Source organism: Mobula birostris, chromosome 25 (assembly GCF_030028105.1).
Source record: "Mobula birostris isolate sMobBir1 chromosome 25, sMobBir1.hap1, whole genome shotgun sequence".
NCBI lineage: Eukaryota > Metazoa > Chordata > Chondrichthyes > Myliobatiformes > Myliobatidae > Mobula > Mobula birostris.
Window position 1 is genome coordinate 57790993 of NC_092394.1, and position 25552 is coordinate 57816544.

Consider the following 25552-nt stretch of genomic DNA (forward strand, 5'->3'; position numbering starts at 1 on the left):
AATCAGGTTTAATATCACTGGTATATGTGGTGAAATTTGTTGTTTTGCGGAAGCATTATTTTGCAATCCATAATAATAAAAACTATGAGCTGTTCTGGGACCTCTACTTTTCGTGATTTTTATTAACAACCTGGATATGGGGGTAGAAGGGTGGGTTGACAAGTTTGCAGACAACACAAAGGTTGGTGGTGTTGTAGATAGTGTACAGGATTGTCGAAGATTGCAGAGAGACATTGATAGGATGCAGAAGTGGGCTGAGAAGTGGCAGATGGAGTTCAACCTGGAGAAGTGTGAGGTGGTATACTTTGGAAGGACAAACTCCAAGGCAGGGTACAAAGTAAATGGCAGGATACTTGGTAGTGTGCAGGAGCAGAGGGATCTGGGGGTACATGTCCACAGATCCCTGAAAGTTGCCTCACAGGTAGGTAGGGTAGTTAAGAAAGCTTATGGGGTGTTAGCTTTCATAAGTTGAGGGATAGAGTTTAAGAGTCGCGAGGTAATGATGCAGCTCTATAAAACTCTGGTTTGGCCACACTTGGAGTACTGTGTCCAGTTCTGGTCACCTCACTATAGGAAGGATGTGGAAGCATTGGAAAGGGTACAGAGGAGATTTACCAGGATGCTGCCTGGTTTAGAGAGTATGGATTATGATCAGAGATTAAGGGAGCTGGGGCTTTACTCTTTGGAGAGAAGGAGGATGAGAGGAGACATGATAGAGGTGTACAAGATATTAAGAGGAATAGATAGAGTGGATAGCCAGCGCCTCTTCCCCAGGGCACCACTGCTCAATACAAGAGGACATGGCTTTAAGGTAAGGGGTGGGAAGTTCAAGGGGGATATTAGAGGAAGGTTTTTTACTCAGAGAGTGGTTGGTGTGTGGAATGCACTGCCTGAGTCAGTGGTGGAGGCAGATACACTAGTGAAGTTTAAGAGACTACTAGACAGGTATATGGAGGAATTTAAGGTGGGGGGTTATATGGGAGGCAGGGTTTGAGAGTCAGCACAATAGTGGGCTGAAGGGCCTGTACTGTGTTGTAATATTCTATGTTCTATAAAAAAAAGTATAGATAAAAAGAAAATATAGTTAAATAAGCCATGCTAAAAGAGAGGAAAGCATACTGGGGTTGTGTTCATGACTTCATTCAGAAATCTAGTGAATAGAGAAATCCTGAAATGTTGAGTATGTTTCTTCAGGCTCCTGTATCTCCTCCTTGACCGTACCAATGAAGAGAGGGCATGTCCTGAGTGATGTGGGTGCTTAATGATGGATGCTGCCTTTTTGAGACATTGCCTTTTGAAGGTGTCCTGGATGCTGGGGAGAGTAGTGCTCATGGTAGGGGAGTCTAGGACAAGAGGACATGACTTCAGGATTGAAGGATGTCTATTTAGACAGAGATGCGGAGAAATGACTTTAGTCAGAGGGTGGTAAATCTGTGCAATTTGGCCTCCACCGCCGCTTGTGGCAAAAAATCATTGGGTGCATTTAAGACAGAGATAGATAGGTTCTTGATTATCCAGGGCATTAGAGGGTACAGGGAGAAGGCAGGGGATTGGGGTTGACTGGAAGAATTGGATCAGCCCATGATTGAATGGCGGATAGACTCGATGGGCCAAATGGCCTACTTCTGATCCTATATCTTATGGTCTTATGATGGAGTTTGCTGAGTTGTAAACTCTTCAGCTTTTTCAATCCTTCTTATAAAACAGTGGCACAATCAGTTATAATACTCTGCATAGTCCATCTACAGAAATTTATGAGGGTGTCTTGGTGACCTACCAATTCTCCTCAAACCCCTAATGAGATATAGCCACTGCCATGCCTTCTTTATAATTGCATCAATATATTGGACCCAGATTAGATTTTCAGAGATGTTGACAACCAGGAACTATATACCCTTTTCACTTCTGATCCCTCACTGAGGACTGGAGTGTGTTCCTTTGACTTCCTCTTTCTGAAGTCCACAGTCAATTCCTTGGTCTTAATGATGTTGAGTGTAAGATTGTTGCTGTGACACCACTCAGCCAACTGGTCAATCTTACCCCTGTATGCTACCTCATCATCATCTGAAATTCTGCCAATAATAGCCGTGTCATCAATATATTTATAGATGGTGTTTCAGCTGTGCCTAGCCACACATTATTGGGTGTACAAACAGCAGCACACGTCCTTGAAGTGTGCCAGTGTTGATTACAGTCAGTGAGGAGGAGATTTTTATTTCTAATCCATGCAGATTCCGGTCTCTCGGTGAGGAAGTCAAGGATTCAGTGCAGAGGGATGTACAGAGGCCCAGATTTTGGAGCTTGTTAATGCGAATTGAGAATATGATTGTGTTGAATGCTGAACTGTAGTAGTCAATAAACAGCAGTCTGGTGTAGGTATTGCTATTGTCCAGGTGGATCCAAGGCTGAGTGCAGAGCCAGTGAGACTGCATCTGTTGTGGACCTATTGTGGTGATAGGCAAATTGCAAGTCCTTGCTGAGGCAGCAGTTGTCTCCAGCCATGACCAAACTCTCAAAGCACTTCATCATATTAGTTGTGCGTGCCGCTGGGTATCAGTCGTTGAGGCAGCTCTTCTGGCTCTTGGACCATAAGACCATGAGACACAGGAACAGAATTAGGCCATTCTGCCCATCGAGTCTGCTGCACCATTTCATCATGGCTGATCCCGGATCCACTCAACCCCATACACCTGCATTCTTGCCACATCGTTTGATGCCCTGACCGATCAGGAAACTAACAACTTCTGCGTTAAGTATACCCACGGACTTGGCCTCCACCGCAGTCTGTGGCAGAGCATTCCACAGATTCACTACTCTCTGGCTAAGAAAATTCCTCCTTACCTCTGTTCTAAAAGGTTGCCACTCAATTTTGAGGCTTTGCCCTCTAACCCTGGATACCTCCACCATAAGAAACATCCTCTCCACATCCACCCGATCTAGTCCTTTCAGTATTCAGTAGGTTTCAATGAGATCTCCACACTTTTTCTAAATTCCAATGAGTACAGGCACAAAGTTGCTAAACACTCCTCAGATATAAACCCTTCATTCCCAAAATTATCCTCGTGAACCTCCTCTGGACTCTCTCCAATGACAACACATCCTTTCTGAGATATGGGGCCCAAAACTGTTGCCAATACTCCAAGTGCGGCCTGAGTAGTGTCTTCTAAAGGCTCAGCATTACCTCCTTGCTTTTATATTCTATTCCCTTTGAAATAAATGCCAACGTTGCATTTGCCTTCTTTACCACAGACTCACCCTGTCAATTGACCTTCTGGGAGTCTTACACAAGAACTCCCAAGAGCCTCTGCACCTCTGATGTTTGAACTTTCTCCCAATTTAGATAACAGTTCGCAGTATTGTTCCTTTTGCAAGAATGCATTATCATACATTTCCCAACACTGTATCCCATCTGCCACTTTTCACCCATTCTTCCAATTTGTCTAAATCCTGCTACAATCACATTGCTTCCTCAGCACTACCTACCCCTCCACCTATCTTTATATCATCTGCAAACTTTGCCACAAAGCCATCAATTCCATTATCTAAATCACTGACAAACAATGTGAAAAATTGCGTGCCCAATACTGATCTCTGAGGAATACCACTAGTCGCTGGCAGTCAACTAGAAAAGGCCCCTTTTATTCCCACTCGCTGCCTCCTGCCTGTCAGCCATTCTTTTACCCATGCCAGTATCTTTCTTGTAATTTTATCTTGTTCAGCAGCCTCGTGTGTGGCACCTTAGCAAAAGCCTTCTGAAATCTAAGTAAATGACATCCACTGCCTCTCCTTTGTCCAGCCTTCTGGTTACTTCCTCAAAGAAATCTAATAGATTTGTCAGGCAAGGTTTCTCTTTATAGAAACCATGCTGACTTTGAGTAATTTTATCATTAGTCTCCAGGCAGCCTGAAACCTCATCCTTAATGATAGACTCCAACACTTACCCAACGTCTAAGGTTAGGCTAACTGGCCTGTAATTTCCTTTCTTTTGTCTTCCTCCCTTCTTAAAGAGTAGAATGACATTTGCAATTTTAGCGTACTCCATCACCCTGCCAAGATTAAGTGATTCTTGAAAGATCATGACCAATGCATCCTTTATCTCTTCAGCAACCTCTCTCAGGACTCTGGGATGTCGTCCATCTGGCCCAGGTGAGTTATCTACCTTAAGACCTTTCAGTTTGACTTTTCCTTTGTAACAGCAATGGAACTCACAACTGCTCCCTGACACTCATTGGCCTCTGGCATACAAGCTGGTGTCTTCCACAGTGAAGACTGATGTGAAGTACCTATTATCTTCATCTGCCTTTTCTTTGTCCCCCATTACTACCTCACCAGCAACATTCTCCTGTGGTGCAATATCAGCCCTAACCTTCCTTTTCCTCTTTATATAACTGAAAAAACTTTTAGTATTCTGCTTAATATGATTGGCTAGTTTGCCCTCATATTTCATCTTTTCCATCTTATAGCTTTTTTTATTTACCTTTTGTTGGATTTTAAAAACTTCACACTCACTTTTGTTACCTTATTAGCCCTTTACTTGGCTTTTATGCAGTCCTTAATATCCCTTGTCAGCCGTGATTGTCTACCCCTGCCATTTGAGAACTACTTCTTCTGTGAGACATATCTGTTCTGCACCTTGTGAAATATTCCCAGAAACTCTGCTTTGTTGTCATCCTCACCAGTATCCTCTTCCAATCCACCTGGGCAAGCTCCTCTCTCGTGCCTCTGTAATTCCCTTTATTCCATTGCAATACTGATACACGTGACTTATGCTTCTCCCTCTCAAACTGCAGTATGAATTCAATCATATTATGATCACTGCCTCCTAAGGGCTCCTTTACATTAAGCCTTCTAATAAGATCTGGGTTATTACACAACACCAAATCTAAGATAGCCTTTCCCCAAGTAGGCTCAGCTTATTCAGAATGCTACGCACATTTAAATACAGCACCTTCAGTCCTGCATTCTTTACCCTTTTGAATTTTGCTTCTGTGGTATAATTTAATTCTTTGCTCTGAATGCATTTGTACTCAGTCATTAGCTTGTCCTTCCTCACGTTCATCTTATACCTATCATCAACTTGTAAACCTGCTGGCTCATCCTCAGCTCTATTGTACTGGTTCCCATCCCCCTGCCATATTAGTTTAAACCACTCCCAACAGCTCTAATAAACCTGCCCGCAAGAATATTTGTCCCCCTCGGGTTCAAGTGCAACTTGTCCCTTTTGTACAGGTCCCGCCTCCCCTAAAAAAAGGTCCCAATTATCCAGAAATCCAAATCCCTTCCCCCTGCTCCAATTCTTCAGCCGCACATTTATCTGCCACCTCATTCTATTCCTATCCTCACTGTTGCATGGCACAGGCAGCAATCCTGAGATCACTATCCTTGAGCTCCTGTTTCTCAGCTTCCTTCCTAACTCCCTGTATTCTTTTTTCAGGACCTCCTCCCTTTTTCTACCTATGTCATTGGTACCAATATGTACCATGACTTCTGGCTGCTCACCCTCCCTTTTCAGGATATTGTAGACGTTTTCAGACACCACGGACCCTGGCACCTGGGAGGCAAACTCTCCTCGGCCACTGGTATGACTGTCGCCCTTTCAGAGAAGGTGGGAATCTCTGACTGCTGCAGTGAGAGATTGAAGATGTCCTTGAACACTTCCGCCAGTTGGTTGGCACAGGTTTTCAAAGCCTGTTGCCTCGAGAGGGTTCACCCTCATGTAAGATGTTTTGATGTCGGCCTCTGAGACAGAGATCAAAAGGTCATTAGATGCTGCAGAGATTCGCACAGGTGTAGTTTTATTCTCCCTTTCAAAGCTGCATAAAAGGCATTGAGCTCATCTGGGAGTGAAGCCATTCATGATGTTAGGTTTCACCTTGTAGGAAGTAATGGCCTACAAAACCTGCCAGAATTGACGTGCATCCAGTTCCATCTCTGTTCTCTAATCTCAGTCAAAATAGATTTCTCACCCTTAAAATAGTGTTCCGTAGGTTACACTTGGTCTCCTTGTAAAGTTGTGGATCACTGGTCTTGAATACCACAGACCGAGCCCTCAGCAGACAATGAATCTCCTGGTCCATCCACGGCTTTTGGTTTGGGTATGTCTGGTAATGTTCTTGAAGACGCACACTCATCCACACAGATGTTGATGAAGTTGGTGACAACTGTGACATATTCATTCAGATTCTAAGATGAGTCCCTGAATGTTGTCCAGTCCACCTACTCAAAGCATGTCTGTAAGCACTTCTCCAGCTCCCTTTATCGTATATCCAGGAGACTGTCAGGAGAGGGAAGGGAGGACGTCAGATAGAGGAGAGCACCAGTGTGGCTGTCCCCTTCAACAATAAGTGCTTCATTTTGAGTACTGTGGGGGGATGGCCTACCTGGGGGAAGCAACAGCGGCCGTGCTCCTGGCACTGAGTCTGGCCCTGTGGCTCAGGAGGGTAGAGAATGAAGAGGATGGCAGCAGTAATAGGAAACTCAATTCTTAGGGGCACACATATGTGGTTCTGTGGGCGCGAAAAAGAAACACGGATGGTGCCAGGGTCCGCGGTGTCTGAACGCGTCCACAATATCCTGAGGAAGCATTGCAATTGCAGCAGGACTTGGACAAATTGGAAGAATGGGCAAAAAGTGGCCAATGGAATACAGAGTTGGGAAATGTATGATAATGCATTTTGGTAGAAGGAACAATAGTGTGGACTATTATCTAAATGGGGAGAAGCTTCAAACATCAGAGGTGCAGAAGGTCTTAGAAGTCCTGGTGTAAGGCTTTCAGATGGCTAGTTTACACGTGGAGTCTGTGGTAAAGAAGGCAAATGCAATGCTGCCATTTATTTCAAGGGGGATAAAATGTAAAAGCAAGGAGATAATGCTGAGGCTCTATAAGACACTAGACACTTGGAGAATTGTCAACAGTTTTGGGTCCCGTATCTCAGGAAGGATGTGTTGTCATTGGAGAGAGTCCGGAGGGGGTTTACGAGGATGATTTCAGGAATGAAGGGGTTAACATATGAGGAGCATTTGGCAGCTTTGGGCCAGTTCTCACCGGCATTTAGAAGAATGTGGGGGGATCTCATCAAAACCTACCGAATGTTGAAGGGACTTGATAAGGTGGATGTAGCAAAGATGTTTCCTGTGGTGGGTCTGTCCAGAACTAGAAAGCACAGCCTCAAAATTGAGGGATGACCTTTTAGAACTGAGGCAAGGAGGTATTTTTTAACCAGAGAGTGCTCTGCCACAGACAGTGTGGAGGCCAAATCTGTGGATAGATTTAACGTGGACGTTGATAGTTTCCTGATTGGTCAGGGCATCAAAGGATATGGCAAGACGGCAGTTGTATGGGGTTGACTGGGATCCGGGACCAGCCATGCTGGAATGGCGGAGCAGATTCGATGGGCTGAATGGCCAAATTCTGCTCTTATGTCTTATGCCTTCTTGGTCCTCAGCACTGAAGCTGCGGTCTTTAGTTGACAGCCAGATGATTCAACTTTCCGAAGTGTGGTCCTGCAATGGCGCGGTCAGCGTCTCACTGTTGGAGTAACAGTGGTCTGGTTCCACAGCTGGAAGTTGTTCAGAGACTTCCTCGGCTGGTCTGGTTGAAATCTCCCACCATGATAGGGAAAGCATCAGGGTGTGGAGTTTTGTGCCTGCTGATTACTTTGCTCAGCTCCTCCAGTGCTTGCCGGGCATTGACCTAAGGTGGAATGTACAGTGCTACCAAGATAATGGCACAAAACTCCTTTGGCAGATAAAATGGATGACATATGACCGCTAGGTGTCCCAGGTTAGGTGAACAAGACTGAGACAGAACCGCCACATATGGGAACCCTGATGAGTTAATGATAAAGCATACTCCACCTCCTCTGCCTTTAAAAGACTGTCCTGTCTTTACGAAGAGTCATGAAGCCATTGAGCTATAGCACTGCATCCAAAGTCGGGAGTGGGGGTCAAAAGCTCCCCACTGTATGGGGTATGGTGGAATGATAGTAAGTGCCCAGCAGCAATCTGGGAGACCTGGTGTTCACTTTGCACTCCATGTCCAATCAACTGCCTGACCACCATGTCCGTGCCAACATTACTGTTCTTAACATAGAAATCTACAACAAATTACAGGCCCTTCGACTCGACTCTAGGAACTCCCGAGAATTTCCCTACTGCGTAGCCCTCTGCTTTCCTAAGCTCCATGTACCTATCTAAGGTTCTCTTAAAAGACCACCTGCTCTAAGCTAATAGCATTGGTTCACATCAGGACTTCATTCCCCTCTACGTTGCCTTTTCTCAGTGTCTTTCTGAATACAGTACCTTTACACTAAGTACATTGATGGAAACTGATTCCACCACTGCCACTGAGTAAGTTCCAGATAACCTGAGTGATCCCCAACATGCAGAAACTTGGTCCATTCAGTTTGGCAAAGGTGTGCTTGAGTGGCCTTAATAAGGAAGGACAATGAGGAGAAGTTGGTAATGGATGGGGAAGATTTGACAGATATGATCAGGAATGATTTTATAATTATTAAGAGGTATTAGTCTTTCAAAATTCCAAAATCATAGCAGAAGTGGTAACATTGGGGCCAGAACAACTGCATGGTCTCAGAAAGGATGTGGTAACCCAGGACATGCCCTTTTCTCACTGTTACCATCAGGTAGGAGGTACAGAAGCCTGAAGACAAACACTCAGTGATTCAGGAACAGCTTCTTCCCCTCTGCCATCAGATTCCTAAATGGACTTTGAAGCTTTGGACACTACCTCACTTTTTTTTACAGTATTTCTGTTTTTGCATATTTTTAAATAATCTATTCAATATATATAGTTTATTTATTATTATGTTTTATTTTATTTATTTTCTCTCTCTCTGCTAGATTATGTATCGCATTGAACTGTTGCTGTTAAGTTAGCATGCGGGTGATAATAAACCTGATTCCTGTTGCTATTGAGACAGCTTTTCATCTTGCACCATTCTCAAGTGTCTGAGGTCGGTGTCAGTGAAGAGCAGCTGAGATCCTGCATTCTGCTGAATGCTGTGCACGGTGGGGATGAACCAGCACAAACTCCAGCTGCGGGCTCACAATGATACAAACTAATGGACAGTATCCGCACTGCATTATGGCTGACTGGGATAGAAGCCTCACCCAGATTCAGACACCCACCCCTAGGCATCCCATTGTCTAGGGTGAGGAGCCATCACCCTATAAGGGGCAGTGACCACTGGGGGACTGGGGGTCATAGGAGACCAAGTGAAGTGGAATAATAGGAGGCCTAGCTGAAGTGGCATTGAGATAAGTGAAAAGGGAAGTGGGCACACTGGACCTGTCGGCACTTGTTTAGTTAAGATTAATACCACAAATTTTGGCTGATAAGGTTTGGTTTGCTACACCCTCACACTTAACACTGCTCTCACACTTACACACTGCACACACTTACATGCCTCACACACTTACACACGTCTCACACTTACACACCGTACACTTAACACTTCTCTCACATTTACACACCTCACACTTAACATTGCTCTCACACTTACACACCTCACACACTTACACACGTCTCAGACTTACACACCTCACACTTAACACTTCTCTCACACTTACACACCGCACACTTAACACTGCTCTCACACTTACACACCTCACACTTAACACTGCTCTCACACTTACACACCTCACACACTTACACGTCTCACACTTACACACCTCACACTTAACACTTCTCTCACACTTACACACCGCACACTTAACACTTCTCTCACACTTACACACCTCACACTTAACACTTCTCTCACACTTACACACCTCACACACTTACACACCTCAGACTTACACACCGCACACACGTACACACCTCACACTTAACACTTCTCTCACACTTACACACCGCACACTTAACACTGCTCTCACACTTACACACCTCACACTTAACACTGCTCTCACACTTACACACCTCACACACTTACACACGTCTCACACTTACACACCTCACACTTAACACTTCTCTCACACTTACACACCGCACACTTAACACTGCTCTCACACTTACACACCTCACACTTAACACTGCTCTCACACTTACACACCTCACACACTTACACGTCTCACACTTACACACCTCACACTTAACACTTCTCTCACACTTACACGCCGCACACTTAACACTGCTCTCACACTTACACACCTCACACACTTACACACGTCTCACACTTACACACCTCACACTTAACACTTCTCTCACACTTACACACCTCACACTTAGCACTTCTCTCACACTTACACACCTCACACTTAACACTTCTCTCACACTTACACACCTCACACACTTACACACCTCAGACTTACACACCGCACACACGTACACACCTCACACTTAACACTTCTCTCACACTTACACACCGCACACTTAACACTGCTCTCACACTTACACACCTCACACTTAACACTGCTCTCACACTTACACACCTCACACACTTACACGACTCACACTTACACACCTCACACTTAACACTTCTCTCACACTTACACACCGCACACTTAACACTGCTCTCACACTTACACACCTCACACACTTACACACGTCTCACACTTACACACCTCACACTTAACACTTCTCTCACACTTACACACCTCACACTTAACACTGCTCTCACACTTACACACCTCACACTTAGCACTTCTCTCACACTTACACACCTCACACTTAACACTGCTCTCACACTTACACACCTCACACTTAACACTGCTCTCACACTTACACACCTCACACACTTACACACCTCAGACTTACACACCGCACACACGTACACACCTCACACTTAACACTTCTCTCACACTTTCACACCTCACACACTTACATACCTCACACTTAACACTGCTCTCACGCTTACACACCTCTCACGCTTACACACACACTTACACACCTCACACTTAGCACTTCTCTCACACTTACACACCTCACACTTAACACTTCTCTCACACTTACACACCTCACACTTAACACTGCTCTCACACTTAATCCTCACACACTTACACACCTCACACCTAACACTGCTCTCACGCTTACACACCTCACACACTTACACACCTCACAGTTAACACTGCTCTCACACTTACACACCTCACACTTCATAGTCAACTATGTTTTATTTTCATACATGAACTCCCCTGCCCTAATAGAACATAGAACATAACAGCACCATACACCATGTGCCAACTTTGTAACCTACTCTAAGATCGATCTTACAGGAAAAGTTACTCCAAGAGGCAAACTGTCGGAAGATCTTTTCACAATGACTAGAGCCTTTCACAGAGCCCAGCACCTACACAAGCAGTGACCTGTAGCGAGTTAGAGGCAAGGAGGCTCAGGTGCAGTTATATCCCACAATTTCAATTCTCAAACATCCAGGTTTTTATTGTGCATCTCTTTACCTGCATAAATCCACCAAACTTCGTCCACCTCCTCTTGTAGCAGGGCAGTGTTGGACAGCTTTGGGACAGAGGATCATTGCAATGGAGCTGTACACCTGAGCCATGTGGAGTCTGCCAACTGCCAGCCTTCAGCAAACAGCTGCTTGACACTGGATTTCACTGTAGCCAGAGGGATGAGACACTGGATTTCACTGTAGCCAGAGGGATGCGACACTGGATTTCGCTGTAGCCAGAGGGATGTGACACTGGATTTCACTGTAGCCAGAGGGATGTGACACTGGATTTCACTGTAGCCAGAGGGAGTGCCTGACTGCTCAAGCCCTGAGCCAGGGGATTGGAATCCTCAAGATGCATCCTTACCGGATAGCCAAAGCTCCCTCAGATAAAAGCAGACTGTTGGAGATACTCAGCTGGTGGAAACTGCTGGCAGTTTAAGGCTGAGTTTTTTTTGTCGACATTGGGAATTTGTCGGGTTGAATTCACAAGAAGCAGCATGCATGTTGGTGCTGGTCCAGGACAGGTAAGGAAGTGGTCATCCAGGTGGGCACACTTTTTGTGATAGACATATTTCATTTGGGCTTGGTTCGCAGGGTACATACTGACAGCAGAAAAGTAGATTTGGCAAATTGAGATGTAGCATAAAAGGCTTCAGGGAAATGGGTTTTCATGTGAGCAGCATCCTGCCAGAGTTTGGGAGTCAAAATGAGATGGAAATGAAAGGGCTTCAAGGCAGAGATTATTGTTTCCTTTAAAGGAAAATTGGATAAATATTTGTTGTAGGAATTGGAGGAAATAGCAGAAGTGGTTTTATGTCCAGTAAGGAGATAGTATTGTTTCAACTGGCTGAATGACTTGCTTGTTTTCACTTTCAGTGGGAACCTTATCGTGTGCTGGTCCGACAACCTCACTCACAGACGCTGCCCAGATGATTTGCAGAGATCACTCTACAGGTAATGGCTCCATCACTGGGTGTGATTACTCCAGCCCCAGTACTGATGTTCAGTGTAACCTCTCCCTCTGCAGCATGTTCCACACCTTCAGCACAGGAGCTGCAGCTCCAGCTACCTCCTCGCTGGTTTGAAGTGTGAAACAGAGATCTGTGTTAAGGAGAATAGCTCACGTATTCTGTCCAGTGTTTCAGTATACAGTGGGGTATACATCAGGCTGCTACGGGGTGGGGGGTGGGTTGGGAGATAATATTGCTGGGATTAATGCTGAGGTTTTTAAATCTTTGCTGGCTATATGTGAAATATCAAATGACTGGAAGACAGCAAATGTGCCCCCTCCACCTTTTCAAGAAAGGCAGCCTGGTAACTATGGACTTTTGACTCAAATTTCAATGTTAGGGAATATATAGGAGGAGGTTCCAAAGGACAGGAATTTCATCAACCAGAGTGGACAAGACGGAACAGGACCAATCGTCACTTGGAAAGGCAGGGACAAATCAACTTTCCAGATGAGATTCATATTTATTTATTGTATGTACATCGAAAATGCGTCATTTGCATTAACAACCAACTCAACTTGAGGATGTGTTGGGGGCAGCCCAGCCCATAAGTGTCGGCACATATTCTGGTGTCAACATAGCACGCCCACAATACTCTGCATAACAACACAAGTAGCAACGAAAACTACGGAACAAAACAAGACAACAATAGCAAATCAAGCCCCTTTCCCCCACCCCCCCACACAAGATTGTAAAAAGTTGTTGCATGAATGCTGTTTTTCTTTTTTCTTTAAAGTCAATTCAACACAAGTGTCACGTACCCCGTGACGGGAATAAAGAACCAGCAGAGATGAAAAACACTTTGGAGTCCCGTATTGCTATAACTAATAATATTTATTAGTAACTATGCAATACAGTAACATAAATGTAGATAAATCAAACAGGTTAGCAATGATTATATATAAGTAAATAAATCAGTAAGTGTGGAAATATATGAAAATCAAGCTGCTTCAATTCTAGGGGTAAAAAGTTACAGTCTTACGATGATGAGTAAAGTTTAGTTCAGTTCAGTTCGTGGTGTTGAGTTGAGTAGTGATGGAGAGAGAAAGGGGGAGAGATTTGAGTCTTCAGGTGAGCTGATGCCGTCGATCTTCCCGTTGTCCTCCAAAATCCTTTAAAAATCACCGACTGTGACTTCAACAATGGGGACCGGTTTTCTGTGGTGGAGCTATCCCCCAGGCAAGGGTGGACACATGGACAACTCCCCACCGGCCACTGCCTTTTCTTTTCACTGCAAGAGCCGCTGATCGATCTGCCTGATCGATCCTCTAAAAACCCACTTTTTCTGTGGGCACAACAAAGCTCGTTCAGTGTCCAAAACATGTGTCTGAGGTCTATATCATCTGACCTCCTATTTATCTCACCGTACTGAGCACCAACTGTCATTCAAATAACGCCTCCTTCCTCTCTCTCTGTAAGAATGTATAAGCAGGCGATGTCCTTGAAGAGTATAAACAACCCGTGAGCAGTCTTCGTCTCTCTCTCTCTCTTTTAAAAACAAGTTAATGGTGTTAAATAACTCTTTCTCTCTCTTTTCCAAAGCACAGTTCATAGGGGTAATTCAGGACCCCGTCACACAAGAAAGTTCAAATTAAAATAGTGTAATAGAATTACAATACAAACTGTGTCTATAGCAACCAAAGCAAAACAATTGGTGCTGCTGGCGACCCTACAGATTTGTTATACTCACATGACGCTCCCACACTTTAATAATGGTTGCTCCAAAATCAAGGATATGTATTTCGATCCTTTATTAGCAATTGCAAACATACAATCTTGAAGTGATGAAATTTAATCATACCCAAGTGTACGCTAGGCGTAATAGAGCAGTCAGCAAAAGATACGACATCTGCCAGTCCCAAGCAACAAACTGCAATGAAATAAGCAAGAATACATAACTTTTTCCCTTTGCTTTACCATGCCCCCCCCCACTTATTTGACTACTTACCATAATAAACAGGCAACACAAGACACAATGCAGATAGAGAATAGATGCAGAGTTCCTACAGTGGCCAACACTGACATCCATCACCAGTCAAATTATACCGCCCACTCAGACTTCAGCTCTTCACCTGGAGACTAGTGCAAAAGCCTTGGGCCCGTGGGATCCAGGGCAAGTTTGCAAATTGGGTCCAAAACTAACATGGCCATAGGATCAGAAGTTGATGGTAGAGGGTTGTTTGTGTGATTGTGTGGTCAGTGGTGTTCCACAGTGTTTTTGACTTGGATGTGAATGTGGAAGGCGTAAGACCATAAGATATAGGAGCAGAGTTAGGCCATTCAGCCCATCGAGTCTACTCCGCTATTCCATTATGGCTGTTCTGGGATCCCACTCAATCTCATACACCTGCCTTCTCACCATATCTTTTGATGCCCTGACTGATAGGAAATGATCATCTTCTGCCTTAAGTATACCCACAGACTCGGCCTCTACTGCAGTCTGTGGCAGGGCATTCCACAGATTTACTGCTTTCTGGCAAAGAAAATTCCTCCTTACCTCTGTTCTAAAGGGTCGCACCTCAATTTTCACGCTGTGCCCTCTAGTTCTGGATACCCCCATCATAGGGAACATCCTCTGCACACCCACCCTATCTGGTCCTTTCAATATTCGGTGGCTTTCAATGAAAACCCCACATTCTTCTAAATTCCCGTGAGTACAGGCCCAAAGCTGCCAAATGCTCCTCAGATGTTAACCCCTTCATTCCTGGAAACATCCTCATGAACCTCCTCTGGACTTACTCCAATGACAACACATTCTTTCTGAGATATGGGGCCCAAAACTGTTGACAATACTTGAAGTGTGACCTGACTAGAGTATTATAAAGGCTCGGTATTATCTTCTTGCTTTTATATTCCAGTCCCCTTGAAATACAAAACTTAGTTGATATAGTTGTTGAAGAAAGTGCAAAAATGAGTCTATCGATCAATTGCAAAAAGACAGAATGTATGGTGATATCTAAAAAGAAGGAGAATACTATCAGCAGGCTGAGAATAAACGGGGAAGACATAAAACAAGTACAGAACTTTTGCTACTTAGGAAGCTGGGTGACATCAGATGGCAGGTGCGACTTGGACATCAAAAGAAGAATAGGGATGACAAAAGACACCTTTACGAGAATGAAGAGTATACTGACCAATACCAAACTAGGCATGACAACCTGCCTCAGAGTACTGAAATGTTACGTTTATCCAGTTATGTTATATGGTTCAGAATGTTAGACAATATCTAGCAACGTGAGGAAACGATTTGTAGCAGCAGAGATGTGTTTTTTGAGGAGGATGCAAAGAATCTCATGGATGAAACGAATATCTAATGAGGATGTCATGAACAAAGCAAACACAAAAAGAGAAATAATGTATGAGATCATGAAAAGGCAACGCAACTTCATTGGACATGTGATTAGGAAAGAGGAGTTAGAATGCACAGTAATTGTGAGAAAGATTGAAGGGAAGAAAGCAAGAGGAAGACAAAGACAAATGAAGATGGAGACAGCAGCCAGAGAACTGGAAATGAATACCAATGAATTGATCCACTTGACCTGAAACAGGAGTGTGTGGGCCATGGCAGTCAAAACTCAAACTGGGCATGGCACCTGATGATGGTGATGATCCCCTTGAAATAAATGCCAACATTGCATTTGCCTACTTTACCACAGACTCAACCTGTGAACTAACCTTCTGGGAATGTAGAACATAGAAATCTACAGCAGATTACAGGCCCTTCAGCCCACAATGTTGTGCCAACTATGTAACCTACTCTAGAAACTGCCAAGAATTACTCGACTGCATAGCCATCTATTTTTCTAAGTTCCATGTACCTATCTAAGAGTCTCTTAAAAGACCCTGTTGCATCTACCTCCACCACTGTTTCTGGCAGTGTATTCCACACACCCACCACTCTGTGTGTGAAAAACTTACCTCTGACATTCCCTCTGTACCTGCTTCCAAGCAGGTACAACTATGGCTCATCATATTAGCCATTTCAGCCCTGGGAAAAAGTCTCTGGCTAGCCACATGATCAATGCCTCTCATTATCTTATACACCTCTCTCAGGTCACCTCTCATCCTCCATCGCTCCAAGGAGTAAAGGCCAAGTTCATTCAATCTATTCTCATAAGGATGCTCTTCAATCAAGGCAACATCCTTGTAAATCTCCTCTGCAGTCTTTCTATAGTGTCCACATCCTTCCTGTAGTGAGGTGACCAGAACTGAACACAGTACTCCAAGTGGGATCTGACCATGGTCATATATAGCTGTAACATTACCTCACGGGTCTTGAACTCAATCCCACGGTTGATGAATGCCAACACACCATACGCCTTCTTTTTTTTTGTAATTTATTTTTTATTGAATTTCATCATCAAACAAACATTTCCATAAGATGTATTTCAGATACTGTACATATATATCATATAATCATATTTGTCACAAATCTCCACATAATATCTATCTGAGATATACACCTATAGAAAAGAGAGGAAAGAAAGAACAAGCAAAAGGAGAAAACTATGTACAAAGTAGGGAGTGATTTTTTTTTACAACATATTCATTGATTTGTGAGAATTAAATCAGGCCTATGAGGTGTTATGTAGTTAAACCATTTTTTCCAGCATGAGTAAAATTGTTCCAACTTATGATTAATAGATGCTGTTACCTTCTCCATTTTGTAAATGTCCATTGTAATTTCCATCCATACATTTAAAGTTGGGCTCTCCTGTGATAGCTATTTCCTGGTAAGGGTCTTTTTACCAGCCACCAGAGTACATTCAATAAATATTTATCTCTTTTCAACCATTCTGGAGGTATATACCCAAAATGTATGGTCTTACTCTCTAAGGGTATTTCACATTTAAAGATGTCTTGTAGGGCGTTATGTATCCCAATCCAATAGTCTTTGATAACAGGGCATTCCCAGAACATATGATAATGGTTTGCATTTTGATTCCCACAATTTCTCCAGCAATCAGGGAGGTTACTATTATAATGGAATTTCTGAGAGGGTGTAATAAAATATCTTATCAAGTTTTTCCAAACGAACTCCCTCCATTTCTGTGAACTGGTACACTTCCATTGATACCTCCATATTATTGTCCAGTCTTCCTCAGATATTATTATCCCTCCTTCCTTCTCCCATTTTGTTTTAATGTATGAAGTTGAATGTGTTTTAAGATTTGACAAACCCTTATAAACGCTTGAAATTATTCTACTACCGTAGTCTGAATTATATGCTTTTCTAAATAGCTCTATCAGACATGTACTTGCCTTGGTTACATTTTTAACCATCTTATTAACATACTGTTGCATCTGTAAATACCGGTAAAAGTCTTGTTTTTCTAATAAGTGTTTCTCTTTGAGCATTTCAAAACTGAACAGTGTTCCTTCTTTCATTATATTGCAAATAGCTGTTATTCCTTTAGCTGTCCAGTCCTTAAATCTAGCATCCAGTTTATTCGGCGTAAAATCAGAGTCATATGCATACCATTTAAGAATTGCAATGTCTCTCTCTAACTTATATTCTTTTATAATAGTTTTCCATATTTTAAGAGTCCATTTCACCCACAGGTTGTCAATATTACTTATGTAACTTTGTAGGTCGTTATCAGCCAAAATTGCCTGTATGGGGATGGAAAGTATCCTCTCCTCAATGTTTTTCCATTGAGCGCCATATGATGGATTGCACCAGCATATCACAGCTCTCAACTGTGCTGAAAAATAATAATCTCTAAGAGAAGGTAGGCCCCATCCCCCCTTTTCCTTGGCTAATTGCAAAATTTTGAGACGAACCTTAGGCCTTTTACCTTGCCATATATATCTTGATAGCATCTTGTTCCATTCATTGAATTGATTTTGGTTAATCTCTATTGGTAGGGTCTGAAAGAGATATAGCAGTCTGGGCAGTATATTCATTTTAATAGATTCAATCCTTGAACTAAGACCAAGAAAAGGAATTAGGTTCCATCTTGTTATATCTTCCTTAATTTTTTTATATATAGGCTGATAATTGCATTGATAATTTTGCTAAACCTTTTGGCATAATGATGCCCAAATATTTGACGGACTCTGTTTGCCATGCCCAAGAATATCTACTTTCAATTTCCCTTGGTGGGCTATGGTTATATGAAAGTAGTTGGGTTTTATCTATGTTGATCTTGTATCCTGATAATTGACCATATTGTTCAAAGGATTGCATCAATTTAGGTAAAGAGTATGTTGGTTGCCCTAGATAGATCAAAACGTCATCCGTGTAACAGGCCAATTTATGCACCATACACCTTCTTAACAACACTGTCAACCTGTGTAGCAGTTTTGAGTGTCCTATGGACATGGACCTCAAGATCAAGTACATTCGAATCCTGAGACTCCTCCACGATGGCATGCTTGCCACAGTCATGGTCAGCAACAGTAACTGTGAGCCTTTTCAAGTTAGATCAGGAGTAAAACAGGGATGCGTGTTTTACATGTTTTTCATGCCCTGAAACTCTTGCCCTAAACTTTGCCCCAACTTTGTTCACCATCTTCATTGCGATAATCACCCACATCATCAAGGACGACCTACCCCCAGGAATCGAAATTGTCTACAGAACAGGTGGCAGACTTTTCAATCTTGCCTGTTTCAAGTACAAAAACAAGACATCCACAAGTTCCCTCATTGAGTTCCAATACGTAGATGACAACAGTGTTGCAGTTCTCTCAGAAAACCACCTACAACAGATTCTGACTGCATTCAACCGTGCGTACACGAAACTTGGACTTACCATCAATTCCAAGAAGACTCAGATCATCTACAAACCATCATCAACTGAGACAAATTGGATAGAACCATCAATTCAACTTGGTGAAACAACCTTGGAAAACGTGGACTACTTTCCGTATCTTGGAAGTCATCTCTCCTCCAATGTCTTTAATGACGAGATCCAACATCATCTTAAATGCGCTGAAACAGCTTTTGGACATCTCTGAACAAGAGTCTTTCATGATTGTGACATCCGAACAGACACCAAAATGTTAGTGTACAAAGCAGCGGTGATTCCAACACTCTTGTATGCATCAGAAACCTGGACAACATACCGATGACATCTGAAGGCACTTGAAAAGTTCCATCAACGCTGTCTTCGAAACATCTTAAATATCAGCTGGGAAGATAGAAGAACCAACATCAGTGTGCTAAATGAAGCAAAAACAACAAGCAGTGAAGCCTACGTCATTAAGAACCAACTAAGATGGAGTGGTCATGTTGTTCAGATGAAAGACAAACGTCTGGCGAAACAAATCTTCTACTCCCAGCTTAAAGAAGGCAAATGTAAAAGAGGCGGACAACAGAAGAGATTCAAAGACGACTTAAAAGCCAACATGAAGAAATGTAACATCGACATCAATAATTGGGAAACCAATGCCAAGGACAGGAAACTCTGGCAAGCCATCATCCGAGAAGGAACAGCAACTTTCGAAGCCAACAGATGTGCAGAATTAGAAGAAAAGAGAAGAAAATGGAGAGAGAGGCAGCAACAACCAAAGTCCGATCTGCCATCTGGAACTACCTGTCCTGAATGCGGAAGAATTTTCAAAGCCAAGGTTGGACTCGTAAGCCACTTGAGAGCCCATAAGTAGATCAACAGAACGAAGACCATCATCCTCGGCCTCGAGGGATAGTCATGACGACGGCAATTTGAGAGAAGCTGAAGTTGGATATGAAGCCATAAGACATAGAAGCAGAATTAGGACATTCAGCCCATCGAGTCTGCCCTGCTATTTCATCATGGCTGATCCTGCATCCCATTCAACCCCATACACCTGCCCTTGATGGCCCAACCAATCAGGAATCTATTAACTTTAGCCTCAACCAGAGTGTGTGGCAGAGCATTCCATAGATTCACCACTCTTTGGTTAAAAGGTTCCTTTACATTAAACGTCCTAATAAGATCTGGTTTATTACACAACACACAATCTAAAATAGCCTCAGCCGGAGAAGGTTTGAGCACAAACTGCTCTAAAAAGCCATTTTGTAGGCATTCAATAAATTCCCTCTTTTGTGATTTGACACCAGCCTGATTTTCCCAATTGTTTGCATATTGAAGCCCCCCATTATAATTGTGACATTATCCTTATTACATGTCCTTTCCAGCTCCCTTTTCAATCTCAGCCCCATATCTTTGCCACTATTTGGAGGCCGATATTTGACTCCCATAATGTTTTTTTTAGATCCTTGGCAATTTCTTCACTCCACCCACAAAGATTCAACATTCTCTGACCCTATACCACCTTTTTCCAAAGATATAATTCTACCTCTTACCAATAAAACCACACCATCGCCAATGCCTTCCTGCCTGTCCATTTGATACAAAGTATATCCTTTGATGTTGAACTCCCATCTATAGCCTTCTTTCAGCCACAACTCAGTGATCCTTACACCATCATTCCAACCAATATCTGACTGAGGCAAGAGTTGATCCACCTTATTCCAGATGCTACGCACATTTAAATACAGCACATGCATTCTTCACCCTTATGAATTTAACTCTTTACTCCATCTGCATTTGTACCCAATCATTGCCTTGTCCTTCCTTACATTCATATGATAGATTACATTATCTACTTGCTGGCTCATCCTTAGCTGTATCATACTGATTCCCATCCCCCCCACTGATATATCAATATTATAGTGGAGTAAAGGGAATTACAGAGGAATGAGAGAGGAGCTGGCTAAAGTTGATTGGAAGGGGACACTAGCATGGACGACAGCAGAGAAGTAATGGCTGGAGTTTCTGGGAGCAATTCAGAGGGCCCAGGTTTGATATATCCCAAAGAAGAAGACGCAGTAGGACAGAACAGTGGCTGACAATGTAAAAGAAAAGTAGAGAAAAAAATTAGTGGGAAGTTAGGGAATTGGGAAGTTTTTAAAATCCAACAGAGAGCAACTAAAAAGCAATAAGGAGGGAAAAGGTGAAATATGAAGGTTGTGGTGGTTGTCTCTCGGGGTCCGAGGAAGACTAAACATTGTGTAGTCATTTGTGGATACGCATGTGGCTTCGAAGGCGGAAGCACACATGTGGTTGCAGGTTGGACATGGAATGGTGGTTGTTAGAACAGGTGCACACACAGCTTTGTGGCATTGGTCTTGTGCTGCTGCAAGGCGCTGATTTCGGTCATCCTCAAAGTCAGACGCAGCTTTTCTGGTCAGGGCGCGCCACGCAGCCCTGTCGGCTGCGGACTCCTCAAGCTGTCGAGGCTGGAGGTCTGCCCATTTGAAGTACGATTTCAGATTGTCTTTGAATCTTTTTTTGGTGCGGCCTTGATTGCGACTGCCGTGCTCAAGCTCACCGTAGAGCAGCTGCCTGGGAATTCTTATTTCACCCATGCGGATTACATGGCCAGTCCAATGTCGCTGGGCCTGGAGGATCCTTGCCTCAATGCTTGTGCTGTTGGCTCTGTCAGGACTTCCTGGTTGGTGATTCGGACCTGCCATCGAATCCTCATGATCGACCGCAGAGAGCGCATGTGAAACTGCTCCAGCTGTTTGATGTGCCTGTGGTCCAGGGTCCAGGTTTCGCAGCCATACAGGGGAGAGGTGAGGACCACAGCCTTGTCCACCTTGAGCTTGGTTCAAAGCTGAATGGCCTTGTGCTCCAGAACTTTGACACGGAGTTTCCCGAGTGCCTGGCTGGCTTTCTGGATCCTTGCTATGATCTCTTTGTCAAGGGATCCGTCACTGGAGATGATGCTTCCTAGATACTTGAAGCTCTCCACATTCTTCAGGACAGTGCCGTCGATGGTGATGCATGGCTGAGGAGGGTGACTGTCTGGTGCAGGTTGTAGAACTTCTGTCTTACCAAGGCTGATTGTCAGGCCGAACATCTTTGAGGCTGCGGAGAACTTGTCGACAATCGTCTGCGGGTGGTTCTCCTGGTGGGCCACGAGGCACAGTCATCAGCAAACAGGGCTTCAGTGATGAGCCTCCTCAACATTTTGGTCTTTGCAGTGTCACGGACCCCGTGACGGGAATAAAGAGCCAGCAGAAATAGAAACCACTTTGGAGTCTCATATTGCTATAAACTACTGATATTTATTAGTAACCACGCAATACAGTAATATAAATGAAAATAAATCAAACAGGTTGGCAATGATTATGTATAAAAGTAAGTGTGGAATATATTTGTATGAAAACCAAGCTTCTTTAAGTCTAGGGGTAAAAGGATACAGTCTTACGATGTTGAGTAAAGTTCAGTTCAGTTCGTGGAATTTAGTTGAGTAGCGATGGAGAGAGAGAGAGAGAGTGAGTTGAGTCTTCAGGTGAGCTGATGCCGTCGATCTTCTCGTCGTCCTCCGAAATCCTTCACAAGTCACCGACAAACAACAGGAATTCTGCAGATGCTGGAAATTCAAGCAACACACATCAAAGTTGCTGGTGAACGCAGCAGGCCAGGCAGCATCTCTAGGAAGAGGCACAGTCGACGTTTCGGGCTGAGACCCTTCGTCAGAACTAACTGAAGGAAGAGTGAGTAAGGGATTTGAAAGTTGGAGGGGGAGGGGTGATCCAAAATGATAGGAGAAGACAGGAGGGGGAGGGATGGAGCCAAGAGCTGGACAGGTGATTGGCAAAAGGGGATACGAGAGGATCATGGGACAGGAGGTCCAGGAAGAAAGACAAGGAGGTGGGGGGGAACCCAGAGGATGGGCAAGAGATATATTCAGAGGGACAGAGGGAGAAAAAGGAGAGAGAGAGAAAGAATGTGTGTATAAAAATAAGTAACAGATGGGGTACGAGGGGGAAGTGGGGCATTAACAGAAGTTAGAGAAGTCGATGTTCATGCCATCAGGTTGGAGGCTACCCAGACGGAATATAAGGTGTTGTTCCTCCAACCTGAGTGTGGCTTCATCTTTACAGTAGAGGAGGCCGTGGATAGACATGTCAGAATGGGAATGGGATGTGGAATTAAAATGTGTGGCCACTGGGAGATCCTGCTTTCTCTGGCGGACAGAGCGTAGATGTTCAGCAAAGCAGTCTCCCAGTCTGCGTCGGGTCTCGCCAATATATAAAAGGCCACATTGGGAGCACCGGACGCAGTATATCACCCCAGTCGACTCACAGGTGAAGTGTTGCCTCACCTGGAAGGACTGTTTGGGGCCCTGAATGGTGGTAAGGGAGGAAGTGTAAAGGCATGTGTAGCACTTGTTCCGTTTACACGGATAAGTGCCGGGGGGAGATCAGTGGGGAGGGATGGGGGGGACGAATGGACAAGGGAGTCGCGTAGGGAGCGATCCCTGCGGAATGCAAGGGGGGGGAGGGAAAGATGTGCTTAGTGGTGGGATCCCGTTGGAGGTGGCGGAAGTTATGGAGAATAATATGTTGGACCCGGAGGCCGGTGGGGTGCTAGGTGAGGACCAGGGGAACCCTATTCCTAGTGGGGTGGCGGGAGGATGGAGTGAGAGCAGATGTACGTGAAATGGGGGAGATGCGTTTAAGAGCAGAGTTGATAGTGGAGGAAGGGAAGCCCCTTTCTTTAAAAAAGGACATCTCCCTCGTGCTGGAATGAAAAGCCTCATCCTGAGAGCAGATGCGGCGGAGACGGAGGAATTGGGAGAAGGGGATGGCATTTTTGCAAGAGACAGGGTGAGAAGAGGAATAGTCCAGATAGCTGTGAGAGTCAGTAGGCTTATAGTAGACATCAGTGGATAAGCTGTCTCCAGAGATAGAGACAGAAAGATCTAGAGAGGGGAGGGAGGTGTCAGAAATGGACCAGGTAAACTTGAGGGCAGTGTGAAAGTTGGAGGCAAAGTTAATAAAGTCAACGAGTTCTGCATGCGTGCAGGAAGCAGCGCCAATGCAGTCGTCGATGTAGCGAAGGAAAAGTGGGGGACGGATACCAGAATAGGCACGGAACATAGATTGTTCCACAAAGCCAACAAAAAGGCAGGCATAGCTAGGACCCATATGGGTGCCCATAGCTACACCTTTAGTTTGGAGGAAGTGGGAGGAGCCAAAGGAGAAATTATTAAGCGTAAGGACTAATTCCGCTAGATGGAGCAGAGTGGTGGTAGAGGGGAACTGATTAGGTCTGGAATCCAAAAAGAAGCGTAGAGCTTTGAGACCTTCCTGATGGGGGATGGAAGTATATAAGTCACCGACTGTGACTTTAACCAGGGGGACCGGTTTTCTGTGGTGGAGCTATCACCCCGGTAAGGGTGGACACATAGACAGCTCCCCACCAGTCAACCCCTTCTTCAGCGATGGAATAGCAATTTGGATCAATCCGCTTGATCGATCCTCCAAAACCCACTTTCTCTGCAGGCACAACAATGCTCATTCAGTGTCCAGATCATGTGTCCTGAGGTCTGTATCATCTGACCCCCTCATTTATTTCTCTGTGCTGAGCATCACCTGTCATTCAAAGAGTCCCTCCTTCCTCTATCTGTGAAGGAATGCACAAGCAGGCAACAGGTCCTTGAAGAAATATCAACAATCTGCCTTCTGTCACCATAGCGACCTTCGAGCTGCTCGGTGCTGCCTCCAACTCCAAACTCAGTAAAAATCCAAAGTTACTTCCAATGCCTTAAAGTGACAGTCCAACTGTTAATCTTTGTCTGTCTCTCCATTCCAAATGAACCATCAATGATGAATGACTCTCTCTGTCTCTCTTCAAGCAGGTAATAGGGGCTCTCCCGGATCCCCTCACAGCAGCAAGGCATCTCAGGTCAAACGTCGATCCGTCTAGGCGATATCTTATGTAAATACCCAGGTCTTGGTCCTTGTCAGCATGCTTCAGCACTTGGGTGAAGAAGAGGTTGAAGAGCACTGGTGCTAGAACGCACCCTTGCTTCACACTATTTGAGATGTTGAAAGTCTCAGATGGGGAACCATCTGAGAACACTTCTCCTGTCATGCCATCGTGGAGCAGGCGGGTGAGTGTAGTGATTTATGCAGACAGCCAAGCTCTCTAAGGATGATCCACAGTGCGTTTCTGTTGACCGTGTCAAACGCCTTCGTCAGATCAATAAAGACAGAGTATAATGTCACGTTCTGTTCCAGGCACTTCTCCTGTATCTGTCTCGCTGTGAAGATCATATTGACAGTGCTGTGTTCGGGACGAGAGCCGCATTGCAACTCGGGAAGGTTCTCTTCTGACACTGTTGGAA

At 44.2% G+C, this 25552-nt stretch overlaps 1 protein-coding gene across 8 annotated transcripts in view; it reads left to right on the forward strand.

Annotated features, from left to right (window-relative positions):
* The window catches only part of LOC140187712 (coiled-coil domain-containing protein 74B-like), an 87261-nt gene that overhangs the window by 14592 nt on the left and 47117 nt on the right, over nucleotides 1–25552 (forward strand). For 5 of the 8 annotated variants that reach the window (XM_072243280.1, XM_072243284.1, XM_072243281.1 and 2 more), the window contains exons 5-6: nucleotides 4105–4146; nucleotides 12288–12365. In XM_072243280.1, the coding sequence (XP_072099381.1) occupies nucleotides 4105–4146; nucleotides 12288–12365 (120 nt within the window). The remainder of the gene's footprint in view (nucleotides 1–4104; nucleotides 4147–12287; nucleotides 12366–25552) is intronic. The other 3 variants (XM_072243282.1, XM_072243283.1, XM_072243285.1) reach the window with 1 other exon arrangement.